We start from the raw sequence: 14,975 nt of genomic DNA on the forward strand, positions 1-14,975 counted from the left end.
TTTGTGATGTGCTTTTTAACATCTGGGTATACTGATAGAACTGCTACAATGTTTATCAGTTTATTGGAACATAAATTTTTCTGTAGTCAGGTAAATCCCAGCAGCAACAGATTTAATAGTGTGTTTTTTTTTTTTTTTAAACTTGGAGGATTCTTGCACTCTTTAATGTGGTAATAATAAGCATTGTGAATCTCCCAGAAAATTAGTTGTTTCTTTTCCAAATTTATTTTATCTTCCTTTTATTTTTGGAGTACACTGTATCCTTTTTATTTGTGATATCTTTGGTTTAGCTGAGAGGGTGTCAGGGCACTTAAGCTACACCCCAAGTTTAGCACATTTTGCTGTTTTATAATGGGGTTTTGCCTTTTTGATCTGATGGTGTATATAAATGAGATTTTTGTAAATGAGGTCCTTTTTAAAAGCAGTAAGAGAATTTGCAATTTAAAATCCTGAACTAAGTCCTTAAGAAAGTTTTTTTTTTGGGTCATAATACTGTCTAATAGCTTTGGGGATAATTGAGGGGTGCCAAGACTGGCTGCTAGGATTAGTCATAAAACCAGTAATGTCAATATATCCTCAGAACTCATACTGGATATAAAGAAGTGTGAGAGAAAATAATTAATTGCTTAATAAGCATTTCCGCAGTTGTACTCCCTGGAAAGGAAGAAGTTAATAGGTTTTGCTCATGAGCAATAGAAGGTGGGAAAGGGTTTGGTAACACAAGTTTGGGAAATTCTGCTGCTGGAGATTGACAATTAGCAAGATCAGAAATTCTAGGAAGTTCTGAAAATAAATGTTAACTTCTCCCCAGTATGTCTTAAACTTTTAGTTATGAAACATTTCTTTCCCTCATCCCTTTTTGGCATCCTGTGAAACAATGTTGTGTTTCTGTGATTTGGGAATTTTTGTTTGAATATATTTAAGGTGTCTAGAAAGTGTTAGAGGATACTTGGAGGTATTTAAAGTGATGGTTTTATACTTGGCACTCTTGCCTTTGAAGAGACACCTAAAGTAAGGGAGTTACCTTTAAGGAATTGCTGTCTCGTCAGAGGACATAAAAGGAATGCACATGCACTAGCTGTAGGTGATAATTCACAGTCCTTGTTCATTGCCATGTCATAAACCACAAGTGGAATGAGCAGAAATTCAGAGACCAGAGAGCTCTGGGCTGGGCGTCTGGGTTAGGATGATGGGACAGTTCTCTTAGGTGGAGGAATAGTGTCAGCTGGTAGAGAATTAGTGCATGAGGAGAGGTGATCATTCATGGCATGTGTTACTCATCACCAGATGGAGGCAGAAATAGATCGAATACTACTGCCAGTAGTGTTGAAATAGAAGTGCCAGGAAGAGAGATCAAAGAACAATGGTTAGAGGCAAGAGTTCCAGGGTAGTGTATTGCCTTGGAAGTCTACAAAAGTAGAAAGGGATCATTCATGTTAATATCACAGAGAAGTTAATTGCATTTGGTTATAAAGAAGTCATTGGAGAAGTTGTGTATGTGAAGGCAGAAAGGAGGAGGGTGGCATGTGATACCGACAGAGGGAAGGGAGTATTGTGGGACTGAGTTTCTTTCTCCCACAATGGCTGGGGCTGCACTGGGCCCAAAGGGCTAGAGCTTGGGAACTCCATCTGTGTCTCCCACATGGGTGGCAGGAATCCAGTTACTTGAGCCATTGCCGCTACTTCCTAGGCTCTCCATAGGTGAGAAGCTCAAGTCAGGAGCCAGAGAAGGGAATCAATCCCAGGCACTCTGGTGTGGAACGCAAGACTGGCTTATCTCCTAGATTAAATGCCTATTATTGCCCCAGATTTTTAACCTAACTCAGTTAAGCCTTAACTCTGTTTTCCAGCTTATAGGATAGAGGAACTGATTAGACCACACTAGGTGGAAACAGACCCAGCCTGAAAGTGAGGCATTAAACAAGAAAGGTAGCTCAAGCAGTGGGGATACCATTCTGGATTCAAAGAGACCTAAGAACCATACCAGTCAAGTGTGAGGTGTGATCTTTAAGTGGATGCTAGAATGAACAAACTATCTGTGAAAGACTTAAAAAAAAAATGATAGGGAGAATTTGAATGTGGACATTGTATTAGGTGATGATAGAGCACTATTATTTTCAAAGGTGTGATAATATGGTTTGTAGAAAACATCCTGGGGACAGGCACAGTGGCTTAGCGGGTAAAGCTGCGTGCTTGGCTGGTATCCCATATGGTCGCTGGTTCGAGTCCTGGCTCCGCCATTTCCAATCTAGCTCCCTGCTAGTGAGCCTGGGAAAAGCAACAGAAGATGGCCCAAATGCTTGGGCCCCTGCACCCACGTCGGAGACCTGGAAGAATCTCCTGGCTCCTGGCTTCAGATCTGCCCAGCGCTGGCCATTGCGGCCATTTGGAAAGTGAACCAGCAGATGGAAGACCTCTCTCTCTGTCTCTCCCTCTCTCTGTCCGAAACTGCCTCTCAAGTAAATAAATCTTTCAAAAAAAAGAAAAATGTCTTGAATATTTCATTCTTTTGTTGCTTTTATTCTTAATAATATACTTTGAAAATAAAGCTTTTCACTAGGATTTCAGTTTTAATTTGATATAGTATACACAGAACAAAATCATGTAAATGTAACAAAGAAATGAGACCTAGGCAATTATAGTCTGTAGAGGTACTTATTTATTCATTTAAAATATTTGTCCACTTATTTGAAAGGCAGAGTTAGAGGGAGAGGTCTTCCGTCTGCTGGTTCCCTGCCCAAATGGCTGCATTGAAGCCAGGAGCTTCATCCTAGTCTCCAACATGGGTGATAGAGGCCCAAGCACGCAGGCTGTCTTCCACTGCCTTCCCAGATAGTGAGCAGGGAGCTGGATCAGAAATGAAGAAGCCAGAACTTGAACCAGTGCCTATAAAGTGTTGGTATCACAGGCAGAGCCTCAACCCGTTGGGCCATAAGGCTGGCCCCTGTATGGGTGTTTAAAAATGTCACACCTGTCAGGAATGGCTCTAAGCAAGCAGGAGAATCGTGAGGAATGGTAGAATGACGAGCTGGGGGACTGTAGGTGTCCTCCAGTGTTGGAGGTGGGAGGTATTTGGCCCTTGTTTTGTTCCTCCACATGAATAGATGGTGCTGAGCAGTCATGGCTTTCTTTTCTCTTTGGGAAATGGGACCCCTGAATCCTTTTCAGCGGTGTTCTGCAGCCACTACTAACTAATGACTCACTGGTGCTTGCTGGGAAATCTGTTTACCATCTCAGCCAAAGCCATTCTTTTCACAGAAGGGGAGGCTGAGCTGGGCTGCTATAGTGGAGAGCTTTGAAGGTACACAGGAATTAAAAGAGTTTACAGGATTTCGTCCACACAAGAGTGCTTTTTTATGAGCTAACACGTTTAGTGTGTAAATTTGTTAGTTTATCAGATGGTTACGATTGTATAACTTTGAAGGGGAGCATTGGTTTAGAAGATCTCTTTCTTTTCTGTAGAAATGAACTCAGGATCTCAAAATTTACTCCACTAGTGTGCCAGTGTAAACCCGGGAGATTGACGTTAAGAGCAATGTCAAGCGGAACGTTGTTGAGTTACATGTATCAGAAACAGTGTGTCTGTTTTGCATCATTCTGAATCATCAGAAGTGTTGAATCTGTAATTTATCTTAAGAATAATTTGTTTTATATCATTAGCATTTAAATTGTTTTTAAAATTGGTATCAGATTTAGACTGGCATTGTGTAGCAGTTTAAGCTGCTCTTTGTGATGCTGGAATCCCATATCAGAGTGCCGGTTCGAGTCCCAGCTGCTCTGCTTCTGATCCAGTGCCCTGTTAATGTACTTGGGAAGGCAGCAGAAGATGGCCCAAGTACGCTGGCCCCTGCTACCATTGGGACACTAGGATAGAGTTTCTAGCTCTTGCCTTTGGCCTGGCCCATACATGGCTGTTGTGGCTATTTGAATCAGCACGCAGGAAAATTTCTCTCTCTTTTTTTCTGTTTTTCTCTCTGTTACTCTGACTTTCAAATAAATAAGTATATAGATAAATCTTTTTAAAAAATTGGCATTATATTACTATCCTTAATCTTTAAATCTCTGAATGTATTACTTCTGTCAGACTTAAATCTATTTTATTTTTTAAATATTTATTTCAAAATTGAGAGAGAGATATACCCCATCTTCTGGTTCACTCCCCAAATGCCTGTGATAGGCTGAAGCCAGGAGCCCAGAATTCATTGTGGGTCTCCATACGGGCAGCAGAGACCCAGCTACTTGAGTCATTACCTGCTGCCCCCAGAGGCTACCCTGGTAGAGAGCTAGAATTTAGAGTGGAGCGGGGACTTGAATCCAGGTACTCTGATGTGAAACCTGGTGGTCCTAAGCAGTGTCTTAACCACTGTGCCAAACACCTGCTCTACATTTCTTCTTCTGTTTTAGATTTTATTTATTTTAAAGGCAAAGTGACAGATAAGGAGGGAGAGACAGAAAGACACCTTCCATCTGCTGGTTAACTCCCCAAATGGTTATGACATCTGGGGCTAAGCCTGGTTGAAGCCAGGAACACAATCTAGGTCTCTCATCTGAGTGGTAGGATCCCAAGTACTTGGACCATCTTCCACTGATTTCCCGGGTGCATTAGCAGGGAGTTAGATTGGAACTGGAGTAGCTGAGACTCAAACTGGCATTCTGATATGGGTTACTGGCATTGCAGCAGGAGCCTAACCTGCTGTGCCACAATGCTGGTCTCTATATTGATTTTTTAAAAATATTTTAAAAATTTATTTTTAAAATATTAATTTTCATTTTATTTGAAAGAGAGACATAGACGGAGAGACACAGAGAGGTCTTCCATTTGCTGATTTGTTCCCCAGATGCTCACAACATCTGGGGCTGGACCAAGCTGTAGTCAGGAGGCTGAAACTCAGTTTGGGTTTTTCCTATAAGTGGCAGTGACCCAAGTACTTGAACCATCAGTTTATTACCCCCCTGAGTATGCATCATTAGGAAGCTGGAATTGGAGTCAGAGCTAGGATTGGAACTCGAGCACTGTAGTATGGCATCCCATTTTGAGTTCCTGTTGCTCTGCTTCCAATCCAGCTCCCTGCTAATGCACCTGGGAAAGCAGTGGAAGGTGGTCCAAGTACCAGTTTCCTGTAACCAATGTGGGAGACCCGTTTGGAGTTCCAGGATCTTGGCTTTGGCCTGGCCCAGCCCCAGCTGCTGCAGCCATTTGAGGAGTGAAACAGCAGATAAAAGATATCAAGATTCTCTCTCTCTCCCCCTTCCTTCCTTCCTCCCTCCCTCCCTCCCCCTGTCTGTAACTCTGCCTTTCAAATAAATAAAATAAATCTTTAAAAAAAGTTTAAGTTGCACGTTGGTTGTTGGTTTAGTTGATGCATATTGTAGGTGCTTTTTGAGTGAACAGCAGTAATAATAAAACCCGGACCTCATGCATCTAGATTGAGTAGACAATTGGTCTTGGAGGCTCGTCTCCCGCCCTCTATAGGTTATGAAGTGCACACTGCTGCCACTCTAACCCTAGAAACAGTTAACCAGTGTAGTTTTGTTTCCTTATCTTAGTTGCTATGCTTGGAGATTGAGAGTGCTATTCCTAACTATCTCTGGGATTTTGACTAACCCAGTTTCTATTTTTGCATCTATAAAATAGATGTTCTACCTCTCTTACAGGATTGTGGTACTATGGAAATGAAATGATTGCACAACACCTGACAACCAAAAAAAAAAAAAATTCCAAGTATAAGCTTTTTTTTTTTTTCAAATGAATGAAATACACAATTTCTATAAATCTTTGGCTTGATACTCCCTTTTGGGGGAAATGTTCAAACAGTTGTTTCAGGTTGTTTTAGATTTTGATTTTTAAAGTGTAGATTTTCTTTCTTTTCTTGGGACCTGATGGTTTATTTGAGGAAATGTTACTGTACTGATCATGGTGATCAGTGTATACATTATGATTGCTTTTTTTTAAAGATTTATTTATTTATTATTTGAAAGGCAGAGTTACAGAGAGGCAGAGGCGGGGGGGGGGGGGAGGGGGGAGGTCTTCCATCCACTGGTTCACTTCCCAAATGGCTGCAACGGCCGGAGTTGGACTGATCAGAAGCTGGGAGCCTGGAGCTTCTTCCCAGTCTCCCACGTGGATACAGGGGCCCAAGGACTTGGGCCATTTTCCACTGCTTTCTCAGACCATTAGCAGGGAGCTGGATTGGAAGTAGAGCAGCCAGGACTCGAACCAGTACCCATATGGGATGGGATGCCAGCACTGCAGGCTGTGGCTTTAACCATTTTGCCACAGCGTCGGCCCCTATGATGGCTTTTATGTTGGATATTAACAGTGTGGTATTTTTGTATGCTGAAATGTTTAAATAGCACCATGCTTTTTATAGAAATGAAGATCTTTTTTCAGATGGAAATGAAGAGTAGTCATTCTGGAGTTCTATTCTGCAGAACTGACTTAAATCTTTATGAGTCTGTAGAATCATAGTGAAATGTAGTTAAGTGAAAGGACAGTTCTTTCACAAATAAGTTTGAATTTACATCTTTGTGGTCTTGGATTTTCTGTAGGTGGGCTGACTCCACCGTTACTGAAGCACAGTCATAGAGGACCTCTGTTGATGTCCATGCTGCTGGTCATAAATGTGGACTCCCTTACCATCTCCTGTTACCTCTTTACTTTTTAGGTTCAGTTCACATCATATGAATACTTTTATTTCTTCTTCTTCCTCTTCCTCCTCTTCTTCCTCGTCTTCTTCTCCTCCTGCTCCTTCTCCCTCTTCTCCTTCTCCTCCTTTCTTCTTTCTTCTTCTTCTTCTTCATTGTTTAAAGATTTATTTATTTATCCGAAAGATAGAATGATAGAGAGGGAGAAACATCTAGTAGTTCATTCCCCAAGTGACCGCAATGGCCCAGATTGGGCCAGGCCAAAGCTAGGAGGCAGGAACTCCATCTGGGTCTTCCACATGGGTGGCAGGAACTCAAGTGCTTGGACCATCTTCTGCTACCTTCCAGAGCTCATTAGCAGGGAACTGGATCAGAAGTGGAGCAGCTGGGACTTGAACTGGGGCTTTTTAAAGAGGGAATCTAATCTACTGTCAGATTTTTTGCACACTCTAGATCAATTTTAATTATTTAATTGAAGTTTCTCATTAAATGTTTGTTTGCAGGTATATTTGCTTACTTAAACTACCATGTTCCGCGCACAAGACGAGAAATCTTGGAGACTCTAATCAAAGGCCTTCAGAGACTGGAATATAGAGGATACGATTCTGCTGGTATTTTCTTTTAAAAAATATTGTGGATTTTGTATGACTTTTGAACCTAAATAGAGAATGTTTTTCTTTTCTTTTTGGAGGTTGGACTTTTTAGTAATGTCTGTCTTGGTGTTTAGTAAATGTAAATCTAAAGAATTTTTGTCTTATGTTTAAAGGGCTTGTCTATGTAATTTCAACAATATTACCATTTAAGTGGAGTACTGCTTCTTTTAACAGTCAGCTTTTTGAAGCACATTGCTAACATAAAACACTTAGGGCATTTTCATGGTAGAATGTTGAAGGTCCTGCTTTATAAGTTCTTTTTTCTTTCCTGTAAGTTTATGTTCTTTTTCTCTTTGAATTCCATGCTTTTGGCTTGGAAACTTGCCTGAGAGTCTACTATATTTGTTAAACAAATAAAAATATATGATGTTCTGGCAGTGTTGTGTTCAGCTCTAACTGCCCTGTGTCAGGGTTCCCCAGGACCACCCTCAGACTGGAAGACTCCTGAGACTCAGTGTGTTATACTCAGGGCTACGATGAATTCCAGTGCGAGGATACCAAGCAAAATCAGCAAAGGGGAGAGGTGCATTGTCGCTCCCCGTCTTCGTGGAGGAACGACACAGGACCCTGCGCTGTTCTTTTGTCTGCTCGGCCCTCCCCGGGTTTGCTGCTGGTTCTTCCCGGGTTGGCTACCGTCCCTTCCACCTCCGTGGAAGGGCAGTTCCCCTGCCACTTTCCCCACTTCCGCGGGGGAGCGGCACACCTCCGGCCGGCTCTCTCGGGGGCTGCTCAGATGTTCCTCAGGTGTTCCTGGTGCATGTTGTCTCTCTCCTCCTTTATGGTCCTCTTCCACCAATCCCAACTCTGCTACCCACACGCCAAGTACGCTGCTCTCCTCCAATCAGGAGCAGGTCCTGCTGTTTATTGGTTGAACTGGAGGCAGCTGTGTAGAAGCTGTTTCCTCCTCTCCCAGCGCCATATTATGGGAGAGCAGATGCATAGAATAAGTCTTAATTCAAGTAACAGTCTAGTCCGAGTTGCTCCCCACAATTCCCCCTTTCTTTTTATTTTTGCGTTGATACGCGCCTGTCTTCAGTGCCCCGTGGCACACACTCTGCTCTGCTTGCTAGAGTTGCCCACAGGTGCTTACAAGCCCTACCAATCAGGCAAACCGAATCCGGGTCCTCTCTTCGCCATGTTGTGAGGAGGTTTTTAGGCGCTGATGCGTGCCTGTGTTCGGTGCCCTGCAGCGCATGCTCTGCTCTGCTAGAACTGCCTGCAGGTGCTTATAAGCCCTATCAATCAGGCAAACCGAATCCGAGCCTTCTCATTGCCGTCTTGTGGGGAGACTTATTGGTGTCGATAACGTGCCTGTCTTCGGGACCTGCAGCCGCCCACAGGTGCTTATCATCTTACTAATCAGGCAGACCGAATCCAAGCTCTCTCATTGCCATGTTGTGGGGAGGCCTTATTTTTCTCTATTTCTCTACCTCCGGGCATTCCTATCTCTCCTATTTTACTTCTATCTGCCAGCATTCCTATTTCTCTCATTTTACTTCTAAACTTCTGTTTCTCTTATCCCTGCGGCTTCCCGGCGCCCGCCCCGAGGCTGCTTCTCGGCACCTTGCCCCGCGGCTGCTTCCCGGCTCTGCACGGCTTCCCGGCTTCACGCGCTCCGCGGTCTCCACGCCCTTTGTGCCCGCACCACGGCCTTCGCGCCAGCCCCGCGTTCTCTCTACTCGCGCCTCGTGCGCTCTCCCCGTTTGTGCCCCGCGCGCTCTCTCTGTGCGCGGCGGCTTCCGCGAGTCACACAGCCTAGCTCACGTTTCCACCACCGGTATTCAGTCTAAGTTCCCTGGGCTAACCTGGCGAATTCAACCTAGCTCACGTCTCCGCTTTGGTTTGGCTTCCCGTCTTTTGCTCCCCAGGCTAATCTGACGGATTCCAACCTAGCTTACGCGTCTCCGCCTCTGGTTTTAGCTTTTCGCCTTTTGCTCCCCGGGCTGACTTGACGAATCCCAAGCTAGCTTACGTCTCCGCCTCAGCCTGCCCCCGCAGCTTCATTTTCCCTAACATTTTTCTCTACCCGGTATGTTTCCTAACTTTTCTTCTAACAGTATTCCCCTCTCATTTCTCCTGGCTTCTCCCCACAGTCCGTATCCGAGTCTAAGTTTCTTCTAGGTTTCACTTTCGCTTTTAATCTCCTAGCTTCCCCGCCATAGTCTGCATCCGAGTCTATGTTTCCTAAAGCTTTCACTTTCGCTTTCAATCCTAACTTCTTCCGGCACTTCTTCTGTCCGGCTTTTCCCTAGGCTCTTCCCTAGTCTCTCTCTCTGGTATTTTCCCGCTTCTTCCCGTTTCTTCCTGCTTCTTCCCTCCTAGGTTTCCTATCCGAGTCACGGCACCATTATGTCGCTCCCCCTCTTCGTGGAGGAACGACACAGGACCCTGCGCTGTTCTTTTGTCTGCTCGGCCCTCCCCGGGTTTGCTGCTGGTTCTTCCCGGGTTGGCTACCGTCCCTTCCACCTCCGTGGAAGGGCAGTTCCCCTGCCACTTTCCCCACTTCCGCGGGGGAGTGGCACACCTCCGGCCGGCTCTCTCGGGGGCTGCTCAGATGTTCCTCAGGTGTTCCTGGTGCATGTTGTCTCTCTCCTCCTTTATGGTCCTCTTCCACCAATCCCAACTCTGCTACCCACACGCCAAGTACGCTGCTCTCCTCCAATCAGGAGCAGGTCCTGCTGTTTATTGGTTGAACTGGAGGCAGCTGTGTAGAAGCTGTTTCCTCCTCTCCCAGCGCCATATTATGGGAGAGCAGATGCATAGAATAAGTCTTAATTCGAGTAACAGTCTGGTCCGAGTTGCTCCCCACAGTGCATGAGGTGAAATCTGGAGAAAACCATGCATGAGCTTCCACCAGTCCTCTGCCGGTGGTCATTCAGGACGTGTTTAACTCCTCCAGTGAGATGTCAGGACATTTGTGAAGTGTTGTCTCCCAGCAGTGCTCAGTAGAGACTCGGTGCCTGCGGCTTTTACTGAGTCTGGTTGTGTGGGCACTGTCTGTTTAGTACCTACCAAAGTTCCAGACTCTTAGGGGAAAAGCAGGCATTCAGCTTAAGTCCCATTGTTTGCACAGTGTAGACATCATAAGCCACTCTTATTCAATTAGGGTGGTGGGAATTCCCAGCGTCCAAGTTCCCAAGTGCCAGCTTAGGGCTGACCTTGAAGAGAGGCCTAAGGTTAGCCGTGTCAGACCTGCTGTGTAACTCTTCTCTATGCCTAACATTGCCACTGGAAGGGCATTTATCCTCCCAGACTTTTCTTTGTAATGGAAAGTCAGTTCCTCAGTTCCTTTGTTCCTAAAATTCTCTCCTTTAGTTTCTATTATAGTACATCTTCTCAATCTCTTCCTTTTAAAATTCTTATTTTCATTTTATTTCAAAGAGAGATAGAGACAGATCTTCCATTTGCTCCCCAAATGCCCACAACAGCTGAGGCTGGGACAGGCTGAAGCTAGGAACTTGTAACTCAATCTGTGTCTCTCATATGGGTGACAGAAACCCAAGTACTTGAGTAAGGTGTGCATTGGCAGGAAGCTGGGTTGGAAGTGGAGGAACTGGGATTTGAACCTGGCACTTTGGTATGGGACGCAGGCATCCCAAGTGATGACTAATCCCTGCACCAAAGGCCCATTCTGGTTTCTTTGTCAGTTTTGGAGGCTCATGTTCTTCTACCTACTGCTTAAATATTCTTCAATATTCTTCCCTAGGTCCAATTTTCTTATTTGTTACCTCATAGGTGAGCTCTGGAACTCATCAACTTCCTCTGTGTTGGTGACTTAAAATCTAGATGTGTTTCTAGTCCAAATGTATTTCCCAAGTTACATATTTTTCTCTGCCTCTAGAAATTTCTTTCTGAATAGGCCTTGATATTATAAACTGCATATTTGGCATTAAACTGCCTACACTGCAATCCTCACTCACTCCCCCATATGTTCCTTCTATGTCCCTTTTTCAACTGTCATTCACCAAGTCCGTTGAGCCTAGGAGTATCCCAGCCTTGTTCTGCTTTCTCACTTCACATCCAGCAGGTTGTGTTCCCCATCGCCTATCTGTTTTCATTACACTGCGTAGTTCAAGCCCTCTTTACTTTGGCTTTGCTGTAGCTGTAGCTGTTGACAGCTGGTTTTTCCAGTCCATCCTAGACACTGCTTGCAGAGAGCTTGCTCACTGTTTCTGCCAAGTCTTTTTCTGCTTGAAACGACTTGGTGTTTTCCCTGGACCTTCAGGGTAACTTTTTCAAATTCCTAGCAACTTCACTAGAATCTCAAGAGATATATGTTCCCTGACCTTTCCTCCTTGACCTCCTGTGGTGAGTGCCCATCTTCTGCATTTTTCCATTGTACTGCAGTTGCAAAAGTATCTAACACTTTATTATAACTCTTTATTATAACTTGCAATCGTGCTGTATTGCAATCATGCTGTATTCCTTGTCTGTATGCTTTTTTATTAAAATGTTGTCTTGACCCATGTCATGGTTCTCATACATGTGTTTTTATTTTTACTTATTATTTTTCATTTTATTTGAAAGAGAGAAAGACAAATCTTTTTCTGCTGGTTTACTCCCCACATATTCACAATAGCAAGGACTGGGTCAGGCTGAAGCCTGGAGCTCAGTCTGGGTCTCCCACATATGTGACAGGGACCCAAGTACCTGAGCCAAGTACTTGTCTCCCAAGGTACACATTAGTGGGAAGCTGGCTCATTAAGTGGTGGAGCCAGGACTCAATCTAAGCACTCCAATATAGGGTGTGGGTGTCACAGGCAGTGACTTAACTGCTGTGCTAAACATGCAGCCTTCTTTGTCATTGTTGTCCTCCTTTTTTGGTAAGATTTATTTATTATATTGAAAGGCAGAATTATAGAGAGCGGGGAGAGAGAGATCTTAGATCTGCTGTTTCACTTCCCAAATAGCTGCAATACCCAGGCTGGGGTAGGCTAGCCTAAAGCCAGGAGCTTCATCTGGGTCTCCCACATGGGTGGCAGGGGTCCTCGTACTTGGGCCATCTTCCATTGCTTTCTCAGTTGGATTAGCAGGGAGCTGGATGGGAAGTGGAGCTGTGGGGTTCGAATTGCCACTCATATGGGATGCCAGTGTTATAGGTGGTAGCTTAACCTGTGCCATGATGTCAGCCCCTCCCCCTGTCTGTCTTTTTAATAAACTGTTAGAAATAAAATCTGAGGCAAAGAGGTAGTTATTTTCATTTTTATCTGTAGCAGCTCTTGAGGTTCTTCATACATAGTAGGTTTTCAGTAATTGTTGAATTGATTAATTAGATGAAAGTACAGTTTTTTAAATGGAAATTTTTGTCTCACGTTGGTAATTTTAGCAATAGCCAGTTTCACAATCTTGCTTTTCTATCTTGTGACAATTTAGGTGTGGGAGTTGATGGAGGCAACGACAAAGACTGGGAAGCCAATGCCTGCAAAATCCAGCTCATTAAGAAGAAAGGAAAAGTTAAGGCACTGGATGAAGAAGTCCACAGTAATGTACTTAAGTTGATTTTTGTCCCCCAGCCCCTTCTCTCCTCTTTTTCCCCTTCCTCATCAGATCACCCTGCCCCAAATCCTGCATTTTGGGGCTCATTTTCAGGACAATGATTCTGGAAGTTGAAAGGAAGGAACAAAAGTAGTTTTGTTGCTGTGTAGACTGGTTTTAAAAGGCACCTGAGCTTCGAAAAACTGATCACGGCGAGTAGACCAGAGTAATTGGTGGGTGTACTGCGCTCACAGAAAGCTCAGTGCCTTAGAGTGCAGTAGCTGTGGAGCCCCCGCTCTTGCCTGCTCACTGGCGCTCCTGCTCCTGTGTCTCACTTGGTGGTCTTCGTTCTGGACTGAATGGCTAGCTTGCATGTGCAACCGGTCTAGATGGTGCCCTTTAGGAAGGTCGGACAGTCAGGTAAGTGTGTGTTTTTCCCTCACTCTTTTCTTCTTGGGCACAGAGTACTCAGAGATATGCAGGGGCTTCAGAACATGGACAGATGAAGTTACAGGATAATATGAATTTTCCATGGACTTTTCACCCCCACCCCCACTCCTGTGTATGCTTCATTAAAGAGAATTTACTTCTCAGTATTTAGTTCAGAGTTTTATGCTTATACAGCTTATTTTTCTGAAGAAATTGAAAACAAACAGACACTTCAAAGTACGTTGATTGAAAAAGTTGTTTTTTTTTTTTTTTTTTTTTTTTTGACAGGCAGAGTTAGACAGTAAGAGAGAGAGAGACAGAGAGAAAGGTCTTCCTTCCGTTGGTTCACCCTCCAGATGGCCGCCATGGCTGGCGCACTGCGCCGATCCGAAGCCAGGAGTCAGGTGCTTCCTGCTGGTCTCCCATGCGGGTGCAGGGCCCAAGGACCTGGGCCATCCTCCACTGTACTCCCGGGCCACAGCAGAGCGCTGGACTGGAAGAGGGGCAACTGGGACAGAATCCGGCGCCCCAACCGGGACTAGAACCCGGGGTGCTGGCGCCACAGGCAGAGGATTAGCCTATTGAGCCGCGGTGCCGGCCGAAAAAGTATTTTTAAAATCCTCCACAAAGACCTGGTGTTTATGCAACAACTCAGATGGCTGCCACTGTAATTGTTGTGCAGGAGGATAGGTAGAAGAGGATGGGATTCTGTCAGTTTTTCTTTTGTAATAAATCATACATGTAGTTCTGTAGTACTATTTTCACAGTCAGTCAGTACTTGCTTGTGTGTATTGTGGTTAATATAAGCTAGGGATAAAGCAGATACCCAAATAACGGTACTTTGAAAACCATGGTATCAATAATCTGTTTACTGTGAATTCTACATCCTGTATCCCAGGCTGATGAGAGTGAGCTCTATAGAGAGAACAAACAAATCGCTGAGGTTCAGGAGAGGGAGAGAGAGATCCCACAGGTTGGGGAGATTGGGGCTGTGTAGGGAAAGGCTGCTGATGATCTTTGGGCAGTAATGATGAGAGGATAGGACTGTTTGTAGAACAACTTGGGTAAAGAGAAGAGCAGGGAAAGCGGGGTTGTCGATGAAATGGTTAGTGGTGCTTTCTGTCTGCTTTACTGTTAGATGAGTATGCGAGGCTAGAGAAGCAGATGGTGACCAGCATCATCATTTATTTACGGTTAAAGATTTATTTATTTGAAAGAGTGACAGAGAGAAAGGGAGAGAAGGAGGGATAAAAAGATCTTCATCTGCTGATTCATTCCATGAATAGTCATAAAAGCCAGGGCTGGCCCAGGCCAAAGTCAGGAGCCAGGTCTTCCTTGTGGGTGGCAGGGACCCAAGCACTTGGATTATGTTCTGCTGATTTCCAGGCATGTTATCAGGGAGCTGGATTGTAAGTGGAGCAGCCAGGATTTGAACCAGTGCTCATATGGGATGTCTGCATTGTCATTGGCTGCTTACCCGCCTTTTTTTTTTTTTTTTAAAGATTTATTTATTTTATTTGAAAGTCACAGTTACACAGAGAAGGAGAGGCAGAGAGAGAGAGAGAGAGATGGCTGCAATGGTCAGAGCTGCGCCTATCCGAAGCCAGGAGCCAGGAGCTTCTTCCTGGTCTCCTACGCATGCTTACCCTGCTTTGTTACAGTGGTGACCCCAGCATCATCATCAAATAAATTATTTTTTTAAAAGATTTATTTGAAAAGCAGAGTGTCAGGAGTCTGGAGTTGGGGGAGATAGGTAGAAAGAAAGATATAGAT

General features: G+C 44.4%; 1 protein-coding gene across 2 annotated transcripts in view; it reads left to right on the forward strand.

The window, feature by feature from the left end:
* The window catches only part of GFPT1 (glutamine--fructose-6-phosphate transaminase 1), a 75,254-nt gene that overhangs the window by 3,533 nt on the left and 56,746 nt on the right, over positions 1-14,975 (forward strand). For both annotated transcript variants that reach the window (XM_070069025.1, XM_070069024.1), the window contains exons 2-3: positions 7,149-7,256; positions 12,672-12,779. In XM_070069025.1, coding sequence (XP_069925126.1) covers positions 7,149-7,256; positions 12,672-12,779 — 216 coding nt within the window. The remainder of the gene's footprint in view (positions 1-7,148; positions 7,257-12,671; positions 12,780-14,975) is intronic.

Source organism: Oryctolagus cuniculus, chromosome 2 (genome assembly GCF_964237555.1).
Source record: "Oryctolagus cuniculus chromosome 2, mOryCun1.1, whole genome shotgun sequence".
Classification (NCBI taxonomy): Eukaryota; Metazoa; Chordata; class Mammalia; order Lagomorpha; family Leporidae; genus Oryctolagus; species Oryctolagus cuniculus.